Source organism: Panthera uncia (genome assembly GCF_023721935.1).
Source record: "Panthera uncia isolate 11264 chromosome E2 unlocalized genomic scaffold, Puncia_PCG_1.0 HiC_scaffold_20, whole genome shotgun sequence".
Classification (NCBI taxonomy): domain Eukaryota; kingdom Metazoa; phylum Chordata; class Mammalia; order Carnivora; family Felidae; genus Panthera; species Panthera uncia.
Genome location: NW_026057589.1, coordinates 12620455 through 12646493, shown reverse-complemented (window position 1 = coordinate 12646493; position 26039 = coordinate 12620455). Strand labels below are relative to the sequence as shown.

Sequence of the window (26039 nt, the reverse complement as noted above, 5' to 3'; positions counted from 1 at the left end):
CTAACTGATATAAACATGCTGTTCCTGTTACTTAGAATGTTTCCCTGTTGCCCCATCTGAGACATTTAACTGTGCTTCTCAGCGCAGGCTTCTTGGATTCTTCTGAGCTCTCGTCCCTACCTCTGTCCTTCCTCAGAGCCTGGCATTAACCCATGTTCCCTGTGATTCCCCAATAGCCTCAGGCCAGGGACAACGTCTCATTCACTGTTATATTCCCAATGCCTTGTACGTCATCCGGTGCATAAGAGTCACTTACTGGATGCTTTCTGAATGACTCTTGGAATGAATGAATGAGTGAACAAATGAATTATAAGCAAAAGTTCAATATCAAGATACAGGAAGATACTGAAGAGAGGGGAAAAAATGGTTAAATAAATGCTTAACACAATGAAAAATTAAGTGCATCCTCTCCAGTCCTGGCTAAGTCCATTTTCAAAATGCCATTATTTTAATTATGGAAATGGCCTCTCAAAAATGAAAACATGTCCCTTGTGCCTCGGTAGAATAAACCCATGTAGCTATGTTACATCAGAATAACTTCAGAGAATCTGGTATTCAAAGCTCATTAGGTCAGGTTGGCTGATTTTACCCCAAGCCTAAACAGTACTCGGCACCTAACGAGCAGGCTCTGTCATTCAGGCCCAGGCCCGCCTCCAGTGCCATGCTGGGTCATCATTAGATGTCTATGGAAGACATCTAGAGCAAGCCGCTGTTACTGTGGAAACAAGCCAGGGAAGGGAAAAGCTGGCTGTCATATACAAGATGAAGGTTGCATATGGGAGGTACCGACAACCCAAGGAAACAACATGAGGCTTCCCTATGCAGAGTGGCAGCTCGGCATTCAGGTACTGAACCCAAAGCTGTCCAAATATCCAGTAAGGAGACACAGAGGAGCCTGAATGTCCTGCTTGTGAACAAGACTTCAGACTCAGATGAAAATGTTACTAAGGCTTGACTAAAACAGCCTGTTTATATGTTTTTTAAGGAGTGTTCTCCAAATTAAGTTTGGATTTAGCTTCTAAATGAACAGAGACACTTCTAAATCCAAATATTGTGAACACAGCTTTCCTCTTTCTGCATTCACCACCTCCCACTATTTTGTACATATGTATACATCTGTATATATATGTATCGTTTAGAATGAAACCCACCAAGGGGCGCCTGGGTAGCTCAGTCCGTTAAGCGCCCAACGTCAGGTCATGATCTCATGGTTCATGAGTTCGAGCCCTGCGTCAGGCTCTGTGCTAACAGCTCGGAGCCTGGAGCCTGCTTTGGATTCTGTGTCTCCTTCTCTCTCTGCCCCTCCACCAATCACACTCTTTCTCTGTCTCTGAAAAATGAATAAATGTTAAAAAAAAAAAGTTAAAAAAAAAAAAAAAGAATGAAACCCACCAAGACAGGCAGAATGTGGAGCTCTGTGCAGCATTTACTCAATGTATCATCATATTCAATCCATGCTTTGGGTTTGAAATGCTTAAGACTTCATTTTTTTAGTGACACATTTCTAATGATCCAACCACTAGATTCAAAATTAAAGCAGGCTTACGGATACTGCTTTGCTAATCTGGTGGTAATTGGGGCTTTCAAAGATGTTTTAGCTGCTCTTCCTGTTTGAAAATCTAGGATGAACCACGATTTGAGACCCTTTGTTCTTTCTGCCAATAATTAGTTGCCAGAACTGAACACCATGAAAGACCAGTGCACAGAATCCGGGAAACCCAGTACAAAGCCCAAAGGAGAGAAATGGGAACCGCAGAAAAGAGCTATGAGGGGCAGACAGGCTGGGGTACCTTATCTGATTTTCCTCGTTGTCTACCAGGAAGAACCAGCGGAACTTCACAACCAAGGAGCTGCAATTGGTGATTGTTATATATCGGATCACCTCTGTATCATTCAGGATGCAGCCAAAATCCAGCTCCATGGTCTCAAAGCTGAGGTTGGGGTAGTTCACTTCTCCACGCAGTCTCAGGCTGTCTACTTGAGGGTGCTCTACATACTTGATTGCTAGAATTTCTTCTGCTACCCAATTGTTCAAGTCATTTCTATAGGAAGGGTCAAATTTGACCAGCAAGTTTTTTTCTCCATCAATCTCCAGTTTGATAGGCTACAAATAAGACAATTGGCAATTACCAACCTATACGATGCATTTTCAACCTGCTCCGTGGAACAGGAAAACCAAAGTTATTTATATATATTTATGGAAATACACACATACAGATGCACATATCAGTACAATTAGATTAGTATGAAATACATACACAGCCACATTTCTTTTGTCCATAATTATGTATTCACACTGAAACATAATTAAATAGCTGGTATATCTAAATCCATATGGATATCTACACTATATCGATAACTATGGATATTTTATATACATATATGCACACACATCTTTTATTAGTTGAACATGAAAGCAAGGAAAATCTGGATGGGAATCATTTGAAGGAAGAGATTTTATTTTATTTTATTATTATTTTTTTCATTTGTTGAGGAATCAAGATACCATTGCATGATTAGATTTAAATTTAATCTTAAAAATTAACCTGAAAATTTCTTTATTTGATTAGACACATATCTAAATTATAACTAGGAAATGCAAATAATATTTCCATATATTTACTGATACACTAGAATTCTTAATTATTACAACACTGAAACAGGTTTCTTTAGAGTATATGTTTTCACTTACTTTTTTTTTTTAATTTATTGTCAAATTGGCTTTCATACAGCACCCAGTGCTCATCCCAACAAGTGCCCTCCTCAATGCCCATCACCCACTTTCCCCTCTCCCCAACCCCCATCAACCCTCAGTTTGTTCTGAAGGAAGAGATTTTAATAATAGTTGTGAGGTTATAAGGATTGCGAGTTGCAAAAGGGAAAGTCTGCAATGAATAACTTATAAAATATTCTTAACTGAATATAAATTAGATTGTAAAATGCTCTTCCTAAACAAGTGGGAAACATTCGTGGCTTAAGAAACTTTTAAAAGGCTTTCTAAAGCCCTAGGGGAGGGGCTCTGTAGAGGGTGACCCAGAAAAGGATGGATTAGGCAATTTAATTTCTTTTCTAATGCCTGCAATTCTAACTCTTAAGCACAGTGTTATTTACTTTCTGCTGTCTTCTATTCAACTTAAAATGACACTCCCGGAAGCTTGACAGAGTTTATTCAGTAGATTATGTTTATTCTTTTCTCTCTTTGATTCAAATCCCCGTGTGTTTCTTGATGTCAAGGCCACTGGAATACCTTACCATAGAAAGCCTGGCTATGAGTTAGCTTTTTTAGGAATTGCTCAATTCCCACAGTTAATCCACAGGAAAGCCACCTCCTGGTTTTGCAGAAAGTGCCCTGAGGCAGTTGGGAGGCATGCACACAGGGATGAGTCTTTCAGAGAGTACTTCCCTCTCCCCTGAGTTATCAGGTTCAGGTATTTAACTGTGCACTTCAGTGACATGATTAGATGGTTTCTGTTGATAAAGCCAATCACCTGATTCAAGAATCAGAGAGAGGGCAATGACTCCTCAGGCAGCTAATCCCATCTGAAAGTGTGGCCTGTGCTTGTACAGGTGGCTCGGCAGAATTTAGAACCTATTCTTGCAGACGGTAACACGTGGTATTGCAATGCCTGGTATTTAAATATCTTTGAAAATTGAGTTAAACATTTCCCCCCTTTGTTGTTTTGTAGAAATGATACACATCCACAAAAATTCACATTATATATAAAAGCACGAGGAGGAGAAATTAAAAACTCATCCAAAATTTCACCATATATTATTTCTCAGAGTTAACATTTTGTAAGCATGAGTCCAGACATAATGGGTGGATAAATAACATTTTTACAAAAATGAAATTAAACTAACTTATTTTTTAAATGTTTGATTTTTTTCTCAAAAAAAAAAAAACACTTGAAAAGATATTCTTACATAAGAGATAATAATCCTAAAACCATAAACTCTGGAGCCAGACTTCTTGGGTCAAAATCCAGCCTCTGTCATTTACCAGCTCTGTGAATTTCAGCAACACTGCTTAGCCTTCCTAGCCCTGGGTGACTCTCTCTCTCAAAACTCTGTAGCCATTGCTGCATTGTCATCTGGCACTAAGTATTACGGTGGAGAAGTTGAAGTTAGTCTAAACTCTTCCCTTGATGGCTCGCTCCCTTCTTTTCTGCATAGAGGCCATAGAATTTTTGGATTACCAATAAGACCAGTAATTTCACCAAGATATGACTCACTGTTGGATATTCCATAACATTTTGTCCCAAGACAAGGTATGGCTTTGCTTTTAAAAATCTAAGCCTCTTATCCAAGCCAAATAGTTCCCTGCCCCTGAGGCACCAGGGTTACAAGTGTATTGCTTATCCTTGTGGAGATAATGTATGGATAAAAAAAGATCACATTCATATATGTATTTAAAATTTTTGTATACACATGATGGTACACTGTGCACTCTTGTTCTGCAATTTGCTTTTTTCACTGGGAGATCACTCAGTGCATGTGGAGCTGCATTTTATTCCATCATATAATTCTGCCATCATTGATTTAACCAATCTCCTACTGATGGATATTGGCTCCCAATCTTTTGCTCTTATAATCACTGTTACAATGAATACCCTTGTCTATATGTTGAATAGTGTGTCTATATCTGAAGGGTAAATTCCTAGCAGAAGAATAACTAGGTCAAAGGGTATGGACATTTGAAATTTTGATAGCTGTAGCCATATTGCCTTCCAATGTATACTTCCCCAACACTGTGGGGGTGCCTATTTCTACATGCCCCTCCAACACAGAGCACTATCGAATTTTTGCTCTTTGCCAATCTGATAGGAAAATTAATTTGCATCTCTTCTAATGTGATTAAAGTTGAATACATTTTCATATATTTACGAGCCATTTTATTTTTCTTTCTGTGAACTCTATCCATTTCCTTTACCTATTTTTCTATTGGTGTTTTCCTATTGATTTGTAAAAGCTCTTTATTTATTTTTAAATATTTATTTATTTTTGAGGAGAGAGAGAGAGAGAGAGAGAGAGAGTGTGTGAGTGAGCGGGGGAGGGGCAGAGAGAGAGGGAAACAGAATCTGAAGTAGGCACTAGGCTCTGAGCCCAGTGCAGGACTTGAACTCACAAACTGTGAGATCATGACCTAAGCCGATGTCAGACACTCAACCGACTGAGCCACCCAGGTGCCCCAAAGCTCTTTATTTTTTAAACTATATGTATGCTGTTATTAAAGTTACACATGCAAATAATATGAAAGGCCCAACTGTGCTATCAGAATTATTACAGGAAGCAATAGTTCCTGACCCAACCAGGGATCCTAACAGTCCAGAGACCACCATCAATTTGTGTAGTAGGACTGGTCTACAGAACAGCTTCCTTGGGCAGAGAAGGGGCGATCGGTTGGTGGACATACCCCAGACACCAGTTATTATCCTGGAGGGCTAAAATCACACTAGAAACACTGAAGTTCCCCTGGCACTTTGATCCATTTCTCTGGGAAGAGCACTTATCTTTAGATCTGGGGATAAAAGCCAGCTGCCCATGTTTTTTGTGTGTGGGGTCAGGTGGGACAGCTGTCTAGTACACATGGAATCCCTCTATTTTCAGTGTTCTCCTCACACTTGTTGCCTCCGAGCCCATGCTACTCAGCTTGAACGACTCTCATGTCTCTGCGGTCTCACAGGAGAATTTTCTAGAATGCTGGCTTTTGTGCCCGTGCCCTTTTGGTCAACCCACTCCATCCTCATTCTGTCTTCTAGAATTTGTTTAAATCTCCCATTATCTGCTTATAACCATCTTCTTCCTTCTTTATTTTACTGTTCTGGGCTTCTTTCCTTCTGAACATTTCTACTTTTATCTTAAGATTTCAGGAGGGACAAGAGAGTGTGTCTAATCTACCACCCAGATGGAGAAAGCTGCTCGTATCTGAATTTTCACTTTATCATCCATTTGTTCTCCTCTGCCCTGTGAGCTTACCCTTCATCTCCACTTTGAACACTTGAATCTCATCTTTAAGCTCTTTTTAAAGACAGGTCATACCATCTACCATTTCTCTGAGGCTGCAAAAAACTACATTTATACTTTCGGTCTCCTTCCTTGTATAGGCTCCCTAGCAGTAGGTTTTTCTTCTGCCTCTCCCTTTTATTTCTCTATTCAAAGATCTTAGCTGGTGTTTTCCCAGCTCAGGCTTGAAGGAAACCCACTAAGTAATTGGTGGGGAAGGGAGGGTGGTAGTGCAGTTTACAGCCACCAGTCAGGTATTGTCTGCAACCCTCTCACTAAGCACCTCTGTCCCCCCATCTCCCTCCAAGATCCATCTCCCTGAGCGAGGCTCGCGGCAAATCTCCTTCAGCCATGGGCTCCCTCTTCTGAGATCTCAGGATTGCTGCCTGCCCTCCCTTCCTCCTTTTTACCTCTTCTTCATTAGCTGTCTCCCCAGATTGGGAGGCTGAACACAGTGGTGTATGGATCTGGTTTCTCCCTCACTCCTCCTCTACAGCTCTGCAGTGCCACTGGCCGCATGGCCCCGCCGTTCCCACCAACGTCCGCATGTTCCGCAAAGGATCGCAGGGGTGATCTTTTTTTTTTTTTTTTAAAGTTTATTTGTTTATTTTGAGAGAGAAAGAGAGAGTGCAACTAAGAGAGGAGCAGAGAGGGAGACAGGAAGAGGGAAAGAGAGAATCCTAAGAAAAGAGAGAATGCTAACAGCATAGGGCTCTATCCCATGAACCGTGAGATCACGACCTGAACTGAAATTAAGAGTTGGACACTCAACTGACTGAGCCACCCAGGCGCCCTGCACAAGGGTGATCTTGTAGGGGTGTTTAGAGAACACTGCATCCTGCGTCAGACTGGGGAGGCTCAATAGCTCACAGCCTCCTCCCCCAGCCCAGTTCAGATTTCTTAGTATCTGGAGATGGGCTCTCTGGTTTAGGGACTGGGTTTGAGCCATTTCCTTGTTGCCTAGAGTATGGAACTTTGCTTTAGAAAAGTAGAATTAATAGGTTTCTATTATCATTAGTGGGAAGTCACTGTTTTCTAAAGATTACAATGGGCAAGAATGAAGGGTTATCATAATGAGCCAAAGTTCTTACACCATTAATAACAGTTGGGTGAGGGACACCTGGGTGGATCAGTTGGTTAAGAGTCTGACTCTTGATTTCAGCTCAGGTCATGATCTCAAGGTTCATGAATTTGAGCCCCACACTGGGCTCTGCACTGACAGCAATGGAGCCTGCCTGGGATTCTCTGTCTCCCTTTCTCTCAGCCTCTCCCTCTCCCCCATGATCTCTTTCCCTTTCTCTCTCTCAAAAATAAATAAATAAATAAATAAATAAACATTTAAAAAAATCATAGTGGAGGGGCGACTGGGTGGCTCATTCGGTTAAGCGTCTGATTTCGGCTCAGGTCATGATCTCACCACTTGTGAGTTTAAGCCCCCTACTGGGCTCTGTGCTGACAGCTCAGAGCCTGGAGCCTGCTTCAGATTCTGTGTCTCCTTCTCTCTCTGCCCCTTCCTCGCTCGTTCCCTCTCTCTCTCTCTCTCTCTCTCACATATAAATATTTAACAAAATTAAAAAATAGTTGAGTGATATTGGAATTTATGACATATAAATCTTCTTTATTCTTTCCTCTTTGTTTCTTAAATTCTTCCTACCTGTCTGGACTGAAATTAGGTAGCATGCTGACATTATTCTCTTCCTTTGTCACACACACAACTCTCCTAGGAGCTTGTTAAGACAGCACTCTGTCAACTTACCTCAGGAGTTAATGGCAGTGGAGATTTATCAGTCTCACAGATACAGAAGGGTCTGCTTGTGGAGAGCAACACATTCACGGGCAGGGTGGAAATGTTCTTCATGACCAACGGCTGGTAATCAGGTTCCAGGACAGTGTTTGGTTTCTGCAAAAAGGGAAAAAGAAGAAACCAAGTTATGATAAACATGTAAGCCTTTAGCAACCAAAGTCTCATCATCAGTGTTAACAACAGAATTAGCATTCCCCACCCCTCCTTGCTCTCTGTCTCTCTTTCACTGTCTTCCCCCATCCTTGTACAGACTTAGATAATTCATTCACAATTTATGGTGGACTATTGAAAAGTGATCCTACATAAGCCAGAAAACAAAGATTAGATTTCTTACTCTCTTGTGGCCAGGTTAAAAACACCTATACATGCCATGCCTCTGGAGAGTACTATTAGTATAGAAGTTTCCAGTGTCATAAAACAAAGTCTAATAATTAGTGATACAAATGGAAGAACCCATGCATCATTATAATGAACAAAACATTATTTTCCTTATTTTTTTCTATGCTCAAAATATCCAATTTGCAAAAATATATACATTTGTAATATATTGTTATATTGACAAAATGCTCATAACTATTTCTGTAAATTTTTCCCAATAACACTGGGATCGTTGATGTAGAAGCATCTTTCCACTTTCTTAGATACATCAAATTTCATTCTTCAACTGAAGAAAGCATCAGCAGTGGATCTTAACCTGAAAATTTCTGGTCAGACTGAATTTTTCTCATTCTAATGTTGGAGTCCACATCATTTCTTGTGTGCTTTGGAAAGGGGGTCTTTTAATAACAGCAGGAGGCAACAGAAGCCTCAATCTGTGGCTTCCAACAATAGACTCCCTCCAATCATTCCCTGGCTCTTCCACAACTCTGGCCTGTTTTCCCCAGGCCTCATGGTTTTGATTTGCTGTTCCAATTTCAGTTAAATCATTCTGATTCTATATTTTGGTCTGACTCTGTCTCTGCTTCTTTGTTCAACACAATCTTCCTTCTCCTGTGGTTCCTGGCTCCCCTGGCTCTGAGGTGCTTAGGTAACCAGTGCCCATTGTGTCTTTGTTGGCTTGGGCTGCTATAACAAATATCATAGACTGGGTGGCTTCAATAACAGATGTTTCAGAGTTCTGGAGGTTGGGAAGTCCAAGATCAAGGTGCCAGCAGATCCGGTGTCTGGCTTTAGATGGCTATCTTCTCACTATGTCCTTGCATGGCTGAGAAGGAGATGATCTCTCTTGTCTCTATTTTTCAGGGCACTAATCCCATTCTTTTAAAAAATTTTTTTAATGTTTATTTATTTTTGAGAGACAGAGACAGAGCACAAGCAGGGGAGGGGCAGCGAGAGAGGGAGACACAATCCAAAGCAGTCTCCAGGCTCCAAGCTGTCAGCACCGAGCCCGATGCGGGGCTCGAACTCATGAACCATGAGATCATGACCTGAGCCGCAGTTGGACGCTTAACTGACTGAGTCACCCAGTCGCCCTAATCCCATTCCTGAGGTCTCTACCTTCATGGCCTAATCATCCTCCCAAAGGCCTTACCTCCAACATCATCACACTGGGGATTAGGACTTCAACATGTGAATTTGGGGAAGACATAAACATTCAGTCCATAACAGTTAGCTCAAGCATCCTGCCTCGGCTGCACTGTTCTAGATCCCTACGCACTCCCAGAGTTCTCTGAGGGGCTCAGTCTGGCACTTACCATGAGATGCCAGGCATTGTTTCCCTCCCTCTAACATGGCAATACAGGCACTGAATTCACCTTGTATTTGCAGATGATGATATACTACATTTTGTGAGAAGGATGAAGCAGCACTTTTGGGCCATACAAAGCTGTCCACTCAGTGACCTTCCCCCAGGCCACTGTGTCACTGCAGGAAGCATTGAAGTGAAGAAGCCATAGTCGGTTGGTTTTGGCAAGAGGCCATTTAGAGGTTAGAGATGAAGAGGAGTCGATGCACACAGAGCCGTTCTATTTTAAAATGACCCCTTCTCTCTGGGTTGTTTGTCTCCCCAAATATCAAGAGACAGGTTTTGCTGGTGGACTTCATGAAGCACACTGGCTGCTACTTTCAGTTGACCTTTTCAATTCCCCAGAGATGTGATTTCATCTGTGTGCCTTAGGAATGGCATCACAGTTATAAAGTAGATCAAATCTGAGGAAATGGTTATAGAAAAATTCTTCCCATAGGCAGGGCTGGTATCATTATAGTCTAATGTACTAATTCATATATGCTGCCTTGAGCCCAAAATGAGACAGGACAGACAATTTGGTGTTATGTAATTAAATCTGAACACCAACACCAACAGGCCTCTTGTGCATACTAGTTTAATAAAGTTGCATTTCTTCATTGTCCCTGGTGTGGCTTAAATATGAGCAGGAAATAAACAATGAAAAATATACTAGTTGGACAGATTTCACAATTATAATATTTGGGGGGGGGGGAAGGAGAGAAGGGCAAAAACAAACACGGAGTTCTGACAATTTGTTTTTTAATTCGATAAGTTGCTGCCATATATAAAATATTTGCTCTTTTATTTTAGTAATAAACTCAGAGATGTAAACAAGAATATGTTAAAAAAAACCAACCCAATGCTTAAGGATATAAAAAAAGGAACACTATACACACATTTTTATGGGTGTTTATAGGCTTAGAAAAAAATATCTAATAAGAAACCGGGCTGCATATTTAACATACACTGTAATGTCTTGCAAGGAATAGCTATTCAATAAATACTTACTGAATTTTCTCTGAATAGCGGAATTTAGAGGAAACATGATGCCGCCAAATTTGGTGCAGCTGTTGCCAATAAATATCTTTCCTGATTACTTAAAAAAGGAAGAATTTAAAACAGTAATGAAAACTTAGTAACTCTGGCAGAAACTCCTGTAGTATTTTCTTGTTATATGTCTCATGGAGCTTGTTTCAGCTGGTTTATCATCCTGTAGCTGAAACCCTTATTCTACTTCTTCAGTGTCTGCTTTCTGCACTAGTCCATTAAGCCAGGGTTTTGCCTTGCCTTGGCGGCCTAATATAATGTAAGTGCTGAAAATTATCTGTTGGTTTGAAGTGAACTTGTACATCTCACCTCCCTTACTTGATTATAAGCTCCCTTACTCATATCCTAACAGAGCACTTTATCCATGGTGGGTGCTCAATAGATATTTATTTAATATTAACAAAATATAATGAAATCCACTAACAGAATAAATGATCTTGAACATTCTCCTGCAAGCCTCCAAGTAGTGAAAGGAATCCTGGTTGATTGCCCCATGATCAGTTAGGCGCTGCCAGACATAGCCCATTTGTACGACACCATGTCAGGACTTAGCTTGGATTATGTACATCCCACACTACGGAACAATGGCTTACTTAATACTCAGTTTTCCCAGCTGGCATGAGGTTCATCTGGGTGGGTCTAGTCTCACTGCTATATCCCTAGCACTCAACACAGTGCCTAGGACATGGTAGGCCTTGATAAATACTCCACTCAGCAGCCAGCATGACTGTTTCATTGAATAAATCTGACCATGTCACTCCCCTCGGTCCCTAAAGCCCTCCAATGGTCACCCAGAACAAAACCCAAAGTCCAGAACATACCTCCCAGCCATGTCAAATTCCTCTGGCCTCTGCCCATTTCTCTAGATGGACCTCATGTCATTCTGGGCATGTTCTCTAAAGTGGCCTTTCAGTTGTATATATTCACCAAGCTCTTTCCTAACTTGGGCCCTTCACATGTGCAGTTCCCTCTGCCTATTGATTCTCTGCTCGCCCCTCATCACTATACTAACTTCTATTTCTCCTTCAAGTCTCAAGTCTAGGCACTTGCTGACAGAGCCATCTAGGACCACACGTACAAATATGCCCATGTCTCCAAGGCATGTTCTCGTAGCGCCTTATACCTTATCTTCATAACACTGTTTAGAATTGAATCTTAAACAACTAAATTGTAATAATTTGTTTATGGTCTATAACCCTGACCAGTCTCTTAGCTTTGACGATGTCAGGCTGGTTCACCAGATTTCCAGCACCAATGCAGTCCTCAACTCAGAAGGGGCGTTCTCTACCTATCTATTTTGAATGGTACATAATTCTAGGATGGAAGTCTGCCGAGGAGTACGTCCAGTCCTGCTGTGATGTCTCCTTCCACCTCTTTGCCATCCTGACCCCCCTGCCCTGAGCAGCAGCCATTCTTCATTTCCCCTGTCCTATGCCTCCTCCATTTAGTGCTTGTCCTTAATAGTTATATAAAGTCATGGGCATTCATAGCCATATAAATTAAAGAGTACGAATCAAAGAGTTTAGGTTGATTATTCTCAAGCAGTGTTAGGTGACCGCATAACAGCTTAACTTGCATCTCCGTTCCCTTACACGTATGACGGAATGATAATAGAACCCACTGGATAGATTGTTGTGAGGAAACAACTGGGAAAATGTAGTTGAGGAACATGGCCTGATGCCAGTGCCTACCAATCAGTAAATGGCAGCTTTTCTTACTGATTATTATAATTATCAATAATTCTACTCTAACCTTTTCTATACTGAGATGTTTATTTCACCTAGTTAGAATAAAAGGATCAACTAAAATGCATTTTCAGTGCACTGGAATACGCCTTCATTTACTTTGTCTTATATATCAGGAACGAGGCAAGTAGAATTTCCATAACAATTCACATTTCAAAGGAATGTAGGTTTAGATTCAGAAGTTTTAGTTAAATGTGTATTGGTCTCTGAAGCTTAGAAAACATTCACTGGGTGTGGGTATAACAGGCTTCCCATTAATTTAGCTTCCAAAATGAAAGTGTGAACGTGCTGACCCCTACTTAGTGCACCCGCCCCAGGCAGCACTGACCTTCTCCAGTCGGTATATGAGCTGTTTGGTGGAGAGCTGGATAAGTGGCGCTATAAACTCACAGATGATATTCACAGTCATCAGCAAGCTCTTCCCCTTCTGTGCCCCGATGATGGCATGGCACACCAGCTTTTCTTTGACTATCTGTAGACGAGACACATCAGCACTTGTGGAATATCCATAGCTCAGAAAAGTTAATTCTCAAAATCAACAAGCTGATTCTCAACTACCTGCCTGGTGACACCAGGAAAGAGCACATTTTTCCAAATAGTGCATTTCAGGGATTGCTCTCTGTCACACAATTAAAGTCTGATTGGTTGAATATGTCCTGGATGTGTTTGTTTCTGACTGCTCCCAAGGACACAATCAATTTACATTCAGTTCAACCTACATATACATATATATTACAGGAAAATGTATCATGCATCAGAACTGCTAGGGACTGAACATACAAAACAGACAAGGCAGACAAAGCAGGTAAAATCCTTACTGGGCTTATGGTTTGGGTAGATACATGATTTCTTATCAAGCTAGGCAGGAACTATGGCTAGAAAAATTTTGCCTTTCATGCTTGAATGTTTAAAAATCATGCTGTAGATTCTCCCAACAAAAGGAGTCCAAGGCCGGATGGCTTTCCAGGGGAATTCTACCAAACATTTAAATAAGAGTTAACACCTATTATTTTGAAGCTGTTCCAAAAAAAGAAATGGAATAAATACTTCCAAACTCATTCTCTGAGGCCAGCATTACCCTGATTCCAAAACTAGACAAAAACACCCACTAAAAAGAGTTACAGGCCAGTATCCCTGTTGAACATGGATGCAAAAATCCTCAATGAAACACCAGCAAATCAATCAATGTGATACATCACAGTAATAAAAGAAAGGATAAGAACCACATGATCCTCTCAATAGATGCAGAGAAAGTGTTTGACAATATACAGCATCCCTTCTTGATAAAAACCCTCATGAAAATAGGGATAGAAGAATCATACCTCAAGATCATAAAAGCCACATATGAAAGACCTACCACTAATATCACCCTCAATGGGGAAAAACTGAGAGCTTTCCCTCTAAGGTCAGGAACATGACAAGGATGTCCACTCTCACCACTGTTGTTCAATATAGTATTGGAAGTCCTAGGCTCAGCAATCAGACAACACAAAGAAAAGGCATCCAAATTGGAAAGGAAGAAGTCAAACTTCCACTCTTCCCAGATGACATGATACTCTGTGTGGAAAACCCAAAAGACTCCACCAAAAAATTGCTAGAACTAATCCATGAATTCAACAGTCACAGGGTATAAAATAAATGTACTGAAATCAGTTGCATTTCTATACACCAATAATGAAACAGCAGAAAGAGAAATCAAGGAGTCGATCCCTTTTACAAGTACACCAAAAACGATGAAATACCTAGGAATAAACCTAACCAAAGAGGTAAAAAATCTATACAATGAAAACTATAGAAAGCTTATGAGAGAAGTTGAAGAAGACACACACACACAAATGGAAAAACATTCCATGCTCATGGATTGGAAAAACAAATATTGTTAAAATGTCGATATTACCCAAAGCAATCTACATATTCAATGCAATCACTATCAAAATAACACCAGCATTCTTTGCAGAGCTAGAACAAACAATCCTAACATTTGTATAGACCAGAAAAGACCCCGAATAGCCAAAGCAATCCTGAAAAAGAAAAGCAAAGTTGGAGGCATCACCATTCTGGATTTTAAGCTGTATTACAAAACAGACACATAAACCAATGGAATAGAACAGAGAACCCAGAAACTGACCCACAAACGTATGGCAACTAATCTTTGACAATGCAGGAAAGAATATCCAATGGAAAAAAGTCTCTTCAGCAAATGGTGTTGGGAAAACTGGGCAGTGACATGCAGAAAAATGAACCTGGACCACTTTCTTACACCATACTCAAAAATAAATTCAAAATGAATGAAAGACCTAAATGTAAGACAGGAAGCCATCAAAATCCTAGAGGAGAAAACAGGCAACAACCTCTATGACCTTGGCTGCAGCAACTTTGTACTTGATATGTCTCTGGAGGCAAAGGAAACAAAAGCAGAAATGAATGATTGGAACCTCATCAAAATAAAAAGCTTCTGCACAGTGAAGGAAAGAATCAGTAAAACTAAAAGGCAACTGACAGAATGGGAGAAGATATTTGCAAATGACATATTAGATAAAGGGTTAGCATCCAAAATCTATGAAGAACTTATCAAACTCAACACTCAGAAAACAAATAATCCAGTGAAGAAATGGGCAAAAGACATGAATAGACACTTTTCAAAAGAAGACAGGCAGATGGCTAACAGACACATGAAAAAATGCTCACATCACTCATCATCAGGGAAACACAAATAAAAATCACAATGAGATACCACCTGACACCTGTTAGAATGGCTAATGTTAACAACTCAGGCAACAACAGATGCTGGTGAGCATGTGGAGAAAGAGGAACCCTTTTGCACTGCTGGTGGGAATGCAAGTTGGTGCAGCTACTCTGGAAAACAGTATGGAGGTTCCTCAAAAAATTAAAAATAGAACTACCCTACAACTCAGAAGTTGCATTACTAGGTATTTATCCAAAGGATACAGGAGTGCTGATTCAAAGGGGTGCATGCACCCCAATGTTTATAGCAGCCCTATTGACGATGGCCAAAGTATGGAAAGAGCCCAAATGTCCATCAGCTGAGAAATGGGTAAAGATGTGGCGTATACATACATACAATGGAATACTACTTGGCGATCAAAAAGAATGAAATCTTGCCATTTGCAACAACATGGATGCAACTAGAGTATATCATGCTAAGCAAAATAAGTCAGTGAGACAAAAACAACTATCATCTGATTTCACTCATGTGGAATTTAAGATACAAAACAAATGAACACAAGGAAAGGAAAGCAAAAGTAATATAAAAACAGAGAGGGAGACAAACCATAAGAGACTCTTAAATACAGAGAACAAACTGAAGGTTGCTGGCAGGGTGTTAGGTGGGGGGAAGGGTTAAATGGATGATGGGTATTAAGGGGACACTTGTTGGGATGAGCACTGGGTGTTATATGTAAGTGATGAATCACTAAATCTTATTCCTGAAATCATTATTAACATAAACAAACAAATAAACAAACAAGCTATTAAAAGCCTTAAAAAAAAATAAAAATTGTGCTATAGAAACCAATACTTCTTTGGATCCAAGAGGCCCAGATTTTTAGAAAGTAGAAAGGACCTAGAGTGACATTATACCAGAATAGCTTACACTGAAGAGTATTCAGGTTTTGGATGTTAATGAATTCAAGTCTCTTCTCAGTTATGTACTACCACACAGAAGAACATTCAGGGAAGCATTTAGCAAATCTTAAACTGAACTTAGAATCCCAGCTTCTCAGATTTAATGCCTTTAAAAATATGATCAGCTCCTGGTAACAACATTGTAAATGTGCTCCTGGGACAGCCTGTCAGTGTCTTGAGCTGAGAGGCTGCATTCTATCCATCTTTGCATCAGTGTTTGTCCTGTGGTATACACTCAGTAAAAGTTGGCTGAATCCCCGAATGACAGAAAGAAAGAGCATATGATGCACTCCCATGATGGGAAATGACCTTTTTGTTTTTGCACCGAGGATGGGTTTTACCTGAACGTGTGCTGTGAAGAATCAATGCAAATGAAGTCAAGTGAACCTGCCACCCTAGAGGACCTAAGCTGTAGGCGAGCTTTCCCATCTTGTCTACTGGGAGACAAGTTTCCATTGTTTCCTATCTCATGAGGGAAAATCCAGTACTATCTCCTAATTCAGTGACCCCAGCAGGAGCTCAAGGATGATCATTTCTCATCCATAAAGTCTGTACTAGTGAGGTAGAAGAGGCTCGTAAGTGATTTGGGAAGTTTCTTTTGTGCTTTTGATGGTTTCCAATTTCCATGAGGGAATAGGAATAAATAGGCACATGTTTTGGAGCTGCTTAAATGTTTAAAGCAGAATGTTGATAATATAAATATGAGCAGGACAAGCACGTTGCTGAAGGTAACTCAGCTTTTTAGTTGATACATAACAAGATGATGGTTATAAATAGGAAGCTGTTGTGTCAGGTTGAGAGGAAAGGGGCCAAGGATGTCCCAAAACCTGGAGAGCAGAGGCAGCTGAGTGTCTCTAAAAACATCCTTTTTGAATAAATAGGAAATTAATATTGCTATGTGTTAAGAGGAGGTTTAGCTTTGGGTGAATGCTGGATGTCCCTCTGATCCTGGGGATAAGAACCTACTTTAAATGGTATTTTAGGGTTGGGATCATGGTAGCTGTAGAAACAAACAAAAAAGCAGAGCCGAATCTTGGAAGCAATAGGTGCTGCCATGGTAACTCAGTGCTGTGTGAAAACCTTGAGAAAACTGCATCCTTTCTTCAGATAAATGTTAAGGGACTCTCCTTAGAAATACAGCAAAGATTTATTTAGGAGAAAAATGGCTTCTAAGAGTGCTGTCCTCTTACCCTGGGAGTAGCAGAATAGCCTTCAAGTATCACATCGATCGTCCGGTCTGGGTACAGCTCCATTCTGACTGGGTGGATCTGAAACACGGGGCTCTGTGGGGCGCCGGGCTCCTGGAAGTGCCGGGGTCGGGGCTGGCTCTTAGCAAGTCCCTTCTTAGCCAGGCCCTTCTTGCTCAGCTTGTTCTGTGGATGGAAATCTTCGTTCATCCAGAACAACTGTTGGACCCGACGTCCCTTGTTGGTCAACTTGAAGCGGTAATAATAGGTGTCCAGGCTGCAAAAGAGGAGGCAGGAATTGGGAGGGCTCAACTTGGGGTGTTCTGTTCAGCTCCACACCCTTGGGATTTTTCTCCTCTGAAAAGTATTTAAAAGGTAAGTAATGAAATACTCTTTATTTTTAAAAATTTAGGAATGCTACATCATGATGCTATGAGGAGCTGCCACAGTAAGGGAACGAGGTAGTATCTACTTATGGAGTCCAGAGACTGGAGTCCAGTACCTGGGTTTGGTCCCTGAGTTTCCACCACCAGGGAAGTGGTATATAAACACAGACACAGTATATGCAAAAATCACTCTAATTTATGATAAATGGTTCTAAGGAGTGAAAGGAAAGTAAAATACCTACTGGAGGAGAAATATATTTCAAATTGTATTGAGTGTATTTCTACTGACTGAATGAAATCTCTTGTGACGAGCTCAAGTTGAAGGGAACTTGGAAGGGAAGCCAAGCATATCCTCCAAGCCTGACCAAAGCTCAAGGGGACTGTACCATGGACCAGAACATCACCTGGATTGGTCATTTTTCTCAGAGGAGTGCTTTAAAAATGCTATTTCATTCATCAAGTCATTTGTTCATTCATTCATCTATTCCATGAACATTTATTAAGAACCTCTTGATTGTCTGGCTCTTTGCAAGACACTGGGATTTCTGAGATCTTGGACTTGGTTCAAACATGATTTTGTTTGGAATTAAAACAAAACTGATTTATAAGTTTATTTAAATTATTTTTTTCTCAGGGAGAAGACTCACCTTGGCACTGTTTTTTATTTTTAAAATCTTATTAGGCTTTGAGATTTCATCCCCTCTGTTCCTCATTAGAAATACTATCATATGCTAATAAGTAAGTTGAAGCATAAATAATAAATAAATAATAAGGAATATTTGCCGATTGTCAGGCGTAACCATTTCTATCTAAATAGGTATTTACAGAGCATGCTTATTGGAGTAGTTTGACTTCATGGCTAAGTCCAGGCTTTGGGGAAATAATAAATATAATAATAAATAATATAAACATATAAATTATATGTGTAAATAATATACGATATATAATATAAATAATATAAACTGTAGGCAGTATATCTGTCACTTGTACACAGTACATATTTCAACTGTCACAGCAATACGGTAATAATAAGTATGTTTGTTCTCATTTTATAGATAAAGAAATAGAAGCTCTGAAAATTTAAGGGAGTTGCCCAAAAATATGTAGTCAGAAAAGGTGGCATATGGGTATTTCTTCAGACCCTTATGATCAAAAGTTTGGCAAACTTTTTCTATAAAGGGATGAATAATAAATACGTAAGACTTCTTGGGCCACATGGTCTGTCACAACAACTCAACTCTCCACTGTAGTGTGAAAGAAGCCATAGAGAATGTATGTATAGGAATGGGCATGGCTGTATTCCTATAAAACTTTATTTATAGAAAAAGGCAGTGGGCTGCAGTTTGCCCACCCCTGCTTTTGATCATTCTTCTGGAGATTGCTGGCATCATGATTTTATGGCAAAAAGAGTAACTATAGAGCTTAGCCAGAGGAAAACTTGGCAGCTAAAAGCTGCAGTTTGCTTCTACATTCACAGGAAACTATTAGCTAACCCTCCATTTCTAGGCGAGTGTCAGAATATCCTTTGGGGCTATTTGACACTATTTGTAGACTAAGGAGAACATGTAATTAAATCTGGCTTGCAGTACATTGTTTTCTATAATTATATTTGAGTGCACTTAACAAAGAAATTTGGAAATAGAAGCATGGTATGCAATGAAAAAAAGCCCTAGCTTATGGCCAACAGATGGGTGGAGAGGAGTATTTTTATATCCAGTTGCACCCAAACTGTAATTGGATGTTTGTCTGAAAACATGTGCAATTCAACTATCTGACTTGCCTGTTACTTAATTCCTACTGGTTAATGTATTTTCAATCAAGTGTCATGTGTTGTAGATGGAGCAGAGGAAAGGAGGTGTGGATGGGCTTGTGGGGAGGGCTCCCAACTGGTTTTTGTCAGGTACATCCTCTCTAAGCACAGTGTCCATCTTGGTTTCACGACCTGTTACACCACAAGGCAGGAGCACCCCTCTGAGACCTGCTCACAGTACTGCAACAGACAGGCCAGATTCAACTGGCCCCAAGAATCAACGAGTGGCAGCCATGTGACTCCGATGAGGAGCCATGAATAACCCCCCAAATGTCTCCTCCACTGTTAGCATTCAAACCTCATACACTTTCAGAGACACACATTTAGGCTGTTCTGCTCAGAGACATCTATACTGTACCACCTTTTATTTAAATATTGAGATTCTCTAGCTTTTCAGGAGGAGCCAATTGCAAGCATCTCATTTGTTGGTGCTTTGGTGGGGAGATGAGCAGAGGACATAAAACAAAACAAAACAAAATGACTGGCTCTGCAATACCAGATAATATACATTTGCAATACATTTTCAGCCGTCCTACTTATACTGTACTTAGGTCACCACCAAGTTATATCTGTATTTTCCACGGTCATGGAGAGGAATTAGCAATGTGTCAGATGGAATTAAAGAGGAGGAATCATGATCGAGACACTAAATTTGTCACGAAGAAGCCATTGTATGTTTGAAAGAAAAATGCACTTCTATAAATGTCTTCTCTGGTGTAGAGGGACACAGCTGGGAAAATGCAACTACACTGTGCCTAGGAAAGGCCTTTTTGTGGCTGATGTACCCATTTGGAGGGGGTAAAGTGAAGATGGGAAAAGGGAGGGGGGCTGAAGACATTAGTTCTATTTACTGAAAGTAATTTTTCAAAGTAGAGGTGATGCTCAGTTTATGAAACAGACGTAGTATCTGGAAGAATCAGTCTAGGGTATTTCCCTACCTGAAATGTGCTCCCAAATTGAGTTCTGGAGCAAAGGGCTTATCTGAAACAATGGTGGAACCAACTCCTGAAGCCTGGACAGGAATCCGGTAGGTGTTGCTATTTTCTATGCTCAAAATAACTGTGTCTTTGAATGTCAGTATGTCATTCAGGTTGGCTGTCAGCGTCAGCTGAAAATCAGTTTCCGGGGGAACCATGCCTTCATTGGGTTCAATTGTCCAAAGGGATTTTTTGTGTGCCTGCAACACAAGAGTACAAGTTAACAGTGAAGATATTCTTGGCTTTTCATTCTGCACATGTCAAAGCCCTCTATAGTTCAAATGACTGGCACTGCAGAACTGAACATCAGAGACAAACATTATTTTTTTGAATCAAAGCAGCTGGGTGTTTGTTGGCTTTTCTTTTTTTCAAAACGCAATGTGATTTTGAAGAGCAAACCTACAATTCTACTTTTGAATGCTCTGTGAAGATTCTTTACATCTCTTTCTCAAGATGACAGTCCAGTTCTCTAACAAGCTTATGCTAATTATCTGCTCTAATCTCCAAATTCTGAGATACCAGCAGAAGGTACAACATCCTTCCTGGAACTTGTAATTTTTAATTTTTTTTTTAACGTTTATTTATTTTTGAGACAGAGAGAGAGAGAGCATGAACAGGGGAGGGGCAGAGAGAGAGGGAGACACAGAATCTGAAACAGGCTCCAGGCTCTGAGCGGTCAGCACAGAGCCCTACGCGGGGCTCGAACTCACGGACCATGAGATCATGACCTGAGCCGAAGTCGGACGCTTAACCGACCAAGCCACCCAGGCACCCCTGGAACTTGTAATTTTTAAAGCAAATGTTTTTCAAGTGCAAAGTGTCTATGATGTTATAGTGAGGATAAACAGCTTTCATTAATAAACACAATGTAGGAAGTCATCTTGATTTATATTATTTCATAATAATCAATGGAATTTCGTTTGCTAAAATTCCAAACTTATTTTGAAATATATGACAGGGTTAAATTCTAGAGTTGGAAATGATGCCCACTAATCTGTTTCCTTTAACCATGTAGACCCTCATAGCTCATTCTTTACTCCCTAAAGTCTTTCTTTGGCCAAACGATATCTCTCAACAAAGCCTACCCTGCACATCACATTTTTAATTTCAAACTTTCCCTGAGTCCTCCTGATCCCCTTTACCCTGTTCTGTTTTTTTTTTTAGCACTTATCATCTTCTAACTTAGTGCACAATTAACTTATTTATCATGTTTGTTTGTCTCCTTGCACTAGGATATATGCTCTCCATAGAAGGGATGTTTATGTTTTTTGTTCTTGTTTGTGTTCACTGATATATCCCCAGCACCTGCAACTATGCCTGGAACATAGTAGATGCTTAATAAATATATGACAAATGAATTAATGTATCTGCCTTTGATGTTAGAAAACTCAATTCTCATCTAAGGTAACTTACCCCAGATTTTAATACCTCAAATTGTTACATATCTCTTCCTTATGTAAAGTGGAGATATACTTTTTTTGTACCTTCCACAACATTGGAATTTGGTCCACTCCCTTGGAGATAAATAGAATAAACTGAAGCTCCCTCTTTACTTAACAGCCCTTCAAATCCTGCATCCCACCTTTAGAAGAAAATCTCATATAGTACAATCAGGCTCCAAAGTTAAGATTTTGGTTAAGGTGTCAAGTCATAAAAAAATGACTAATGCTTATTTAATCTAAAAATATAAATTGTGCTTCCTTGATGGTAATTTATCTGTTTTTTCAGGCTGCTTTTAAGATTTTCTCTTTATGTTTAATTGTGTGTAGGGCAGGTTCTCCGTATGGTATGTAGTTAGTTTATTTGCATATCCTTCTTGGAATTTGCTACTTTTCTAGAATCTGTGGTTTGATATCTCTTATTTCTGAAAACTTCTCAGCTATTATCTGTTTAAATATTGTTTCTGCCTCATTTTCTTTCTCTTTTCCTTGAATGTATGTGACTTTTCTGATATGTCCTCTCTGTCTCTGCAGACTCCCATCTGCATTTTCCATTCTTTTGCCCTTTGTGTTTCATTTTGTATTTGTTCTGAGCTATCTTCCAGTTCACTAATTTTTTCTTCAGCTGTGTGCAAGTCACTTTTAAACACACCTATGATGTTCTTGCTTTCCCATGTAAACAACAAAAATGTGAGTCAGAAGAGGCTGGGGTAAAGGCACTTCAGGGGCAGACACCTAAAGAACAAGATGCTTCTTCAGAGCAGAGGATATTGAAAACCTTTATTGTAACATGCTTAACTTGAAGCATCTCAGCCACCCTAGATAATGACATCCAGCTGACCAAGAAGAGAAGAAAGAGGAGGGAGAGTCACATGCTGAGATTTTATGTACCAACCCTGGAAGTGTCACACATCACTTCTGCTACTTCCACTGTACACAACTCAGGCAGCCACCTTAGCTTCAAAAAAGGCTGAGAAATGTCATCTGGCTCTGAATCTAAGAGTAAAAGGGAACGGTTGTGGTGAACTGCCAGCTACTTGCTGTTAAAGCCACCTTGATCTTCCCCCAACTTCCCTGGATCCCAGATTTTGGAAGGCGAAGAATTTACACCATCAGAACACAGAAGTGGGCACATAACTTGGCATTTCAACTCCTATGGGGATTGCAGACCTGGAGTTCCTATCTACCTGTTGTTAGGACAAACAGAAGGGCAGCAAGAAGAGAAAATAAGGAAGTTCTAGGCCAGATGATCTCAGCTGTTGGCCCTTGTTCCCAAATTAGTGGCCTTGGAGCACTCTACATAGTTTTACTCATTTTTGAGACCCAGCTTACAATTAAAACATAAATTGGTGCCATTTTTCTCCTTCTTTCAAAAAAAAAAAAAGATTAGAGAGGGAGAGAGTCAAAGCATAAGAGACTGTTAAAAACTGAGAACAAACTGAGGGTTGATGGGGGGTGGGAGGGAGGGGAGGGTGGGTGATGGGTATTGAGGAGGGCACCTTCTGGAATGAGCACTGAGTGTTGTATGGAAACCAATTTGACAATAAATTTCATATTAAAAAAAAAAAGCAAATGTCTTTCAGAAGAGGGTTCTGTCAATGTCATCTTTCCCCTTATAACCATTTATTTTCCTCCCCTAGCCAGTAGCATAGGTCAGTCCTCTGTTCACAATGAAGATAGGGTGTCACCAGTATAAGTGGTATTTCAGGTCAGGGGACATTAGTTTTCAATGGATGGGTACCATTTCTATTCTGATTCCTGCTGACACAGGTTGGCTGCTCTGGAAAGAAGACACAAAGTTGCTCTCCAGGGCTGAATTGGTGAGTTTTCTTTTTGATGAAGGTTATTAATCAATGTTTGGCATAAAACCAGGCAGCAAAGTATATCATAGAATCCACGAACAAGGAACACTAAAACACCAACTGCTAAGGTACTGGACTGTCCTCACCCAAAGTCAACCTTTAAACTAGTTGCTCTAACACCCCTGTGTCTCTTTGCTATTTGACTTTTGGGGGATGTCCTTTGCTACTAGGAAGAACTTGGCATATGTGACATTTTCTGTTATTAGGTGACAAATTTGACAGAAAAGGAGTGGATGAATGATAATCAGCATAGCTATGGAGAACATTCCATAATCTTTCAAAACTACAATATAGTAAGACAACTACTGATGGAAATAGGTTAGGAGGGAGGGCTCTGAAGGAAAAGCGATGTGGGTTTAAGTCCCAGCTCCACTGGGTTCTGACTGTCGGGTCTTGGGCGTGTCACTTAACCATGGCTGGCCTCAGTTTTCTCATCTGTAGCCTGGGACACCAACTGCACCTTCTGCATAGCACCGTGGTAATATTTAAATGAGGTAATGTGAGTAAAACTCAGAATAGTGTCTGACAAATAGAAAGTCCTAGCTACTGTCATCATTTTACCAAAATATGAAATGCTCCACATGACACATAATTATGGGCTCCATAGTATTTGCTAAATATATGGATTATAGAACTGAGAAAACAAAGATGGATGCTAAGAAAGCATATAACATACAATACTCTTGCCAGAAGAGAAGGAGCTTGTAAGGGTTTGTGGCAGGCAGAACTGCAAGTGGTCCCCAAGATGTTTATCTCCTGATGTATAGTTATCTTTCCCAGTTATTTAATCAAACAATAATCTATGTGCTGCTGTGAAGGGATTTTGCAGATGAAGTCAAGATCCTACATCCATTGACTTTAAGGTGGGGAGAATATCGTTGGTGGATCCGATGAGATTTTAGAAGTGATCGGGCTCTTCCTAGTCAAAAGACTTCAAGTGTGAGAGGGGCTATGGAAGGGACTACATGGCAGGGGGCTGTGGGTGTTTCAACAGCAGCTGAGTGCAGACCCTAGCGGGCAGCTAGCAAGAAAAAAGGGGGGGCCTCAGTCTCTCACTGCAAGGAAATAAATTCTGCCGACAACCTGAGGGGGCCTAGAAGTGAACCTTTCCTTAGTCAATCCTCCTGAAGAGAATGCAGTTCTACCACTGCCTTGACTTTAGTGTTTTGAGAGCCTAACGAGAGGATCCAGCCAACTCATTGCCAGACTTCTGACCTATTGAAACTGAGATAAAAGGGGATCCTGGGAAGATGGCAGCATAGGAGGACGCTGGGCTCACGGCGCGTCCTGCGGATCACTTAGATTCCACCTACACCTGCCTAAATAACCCAGAAAACTGCCAGAAGACTAGCAGAATGGAGTCTCCGGAGCCAAGCCCAGACGAGAGGCCCACGGAAGAGGGTAGGAAGGGCGGAGAGGCGGTGCGCGCTCCACCGACTGGCAGGAGGGAGCCGGGGCGGAGGGGTGGCCCACCGGCCAAGCAGAGCCCCCGAATCTGGCTTGTAAAAGCGGAGGGGCCTGACGGAGTGTGTTCCGACACCAAGCGGGACTTGACATCTGGAAGGTTATAAGCTAACAGCTCTGCTCGGAGAACGGGAGGGCTGGAGGACAATGGGAGGGAGAGTTGTTGAGCCCCGGACGACAGAGCTCAGCTTGGCGGGGAGCAAAGGTGCTCGCCAGCGCCATCTCCCTCGCCCATCCCCCAGCCAAAATCCCAAAGGCAACCAGTTCCTGCCAGGGAACTTGCTTGCACCACACAAACACCCAACGCTGTGCTTCTGCAGATCCATCCCTCCGGCGGGTCTGACTCCCTCCCGGTGCCGCAGGGCCCCTCCCGAAGCGGGACTCCGAAGGAAAAGCGAGCTGAGCCTGGCCCTCCTGCCCCTGTGCACCTTACCGATCCACCCAAGCTAATACGCCAGATTCCCAGCACCACAAGCCTGGCAGTGTGCAAGTAGCCCAGATGGGCCATGCCACCCACAGTGACTCCTGCCCCTAGGAGAGGGGAAGAGAAGGCACACACCAGTCTGACTGTGGCCCCAGCGGTGGGCTGAGGGCAGATATCAGGTCTGAATGCAGCCCCACCCACCAAACCAAGTTATTCAAGACAGCACAGGGGAAGTGCCCCACAGTCCTGCACCACTCCAGGGACTATCCAAAATGACGAAACGGAAGAATTCCCCTCAAAACAATCTCCAGGAAATAACAACAGCTAACGAACTGATCAAAAATGATTTAAACAATATAACAGAAAGTGAATTTAGAATAATAGTCATAAAATTAATCGCTGGGCTTGAAAACAGTATAAAGGACAGCAGAGAATCTCTTGCTACAGAGATCAAGGGACTAAGAAACAGCCAGGAGGAACTAAAAAATGCTATCAATGAGTTGCAAAATAAATTGGAGAC

At 41.0% G+C, this 26039-nt stretch overlaps 1 protein-coding gene across 1 annotated transcript in view; it reads right to left on the bottom strand.

Moving 5' to 3' along the window:
• The window catches only part of HYDIN (HYDIN axonemal central pair apparatus protein), a 312192-nt gene that overhangs the window by 24920 nt on the left and 261233 nt on the right, over nucleotides 1–26039 (bottom strand). The window contains exons 20-24 of the mRNA XM_049622586.1: nucleotides 20292–20530; nucleotides 17161–17434; nucleotides 12654–12797; nucleotides 7760–7903; nucleotides 1791–2104 (exon numbers count right to left, since the gene is read on the bottom strand). Of these exons, the coding sequence (XP_049478543.1) occupies nucleotides 1791–2104; nucleotides 7760–7903; nucleotides 12654–12797; nucleotides 17161–17434; nucleotides 20292–20530 (1115 nt within the window). The remainder of the gene's footprint in view (nucleotides 1–1790; nucleotides 2105–7759; nucleotides 7904–12653; nucleotides 12798–17160; nucleotides 17435–20291; nucleotides 20531–26039) is intronic.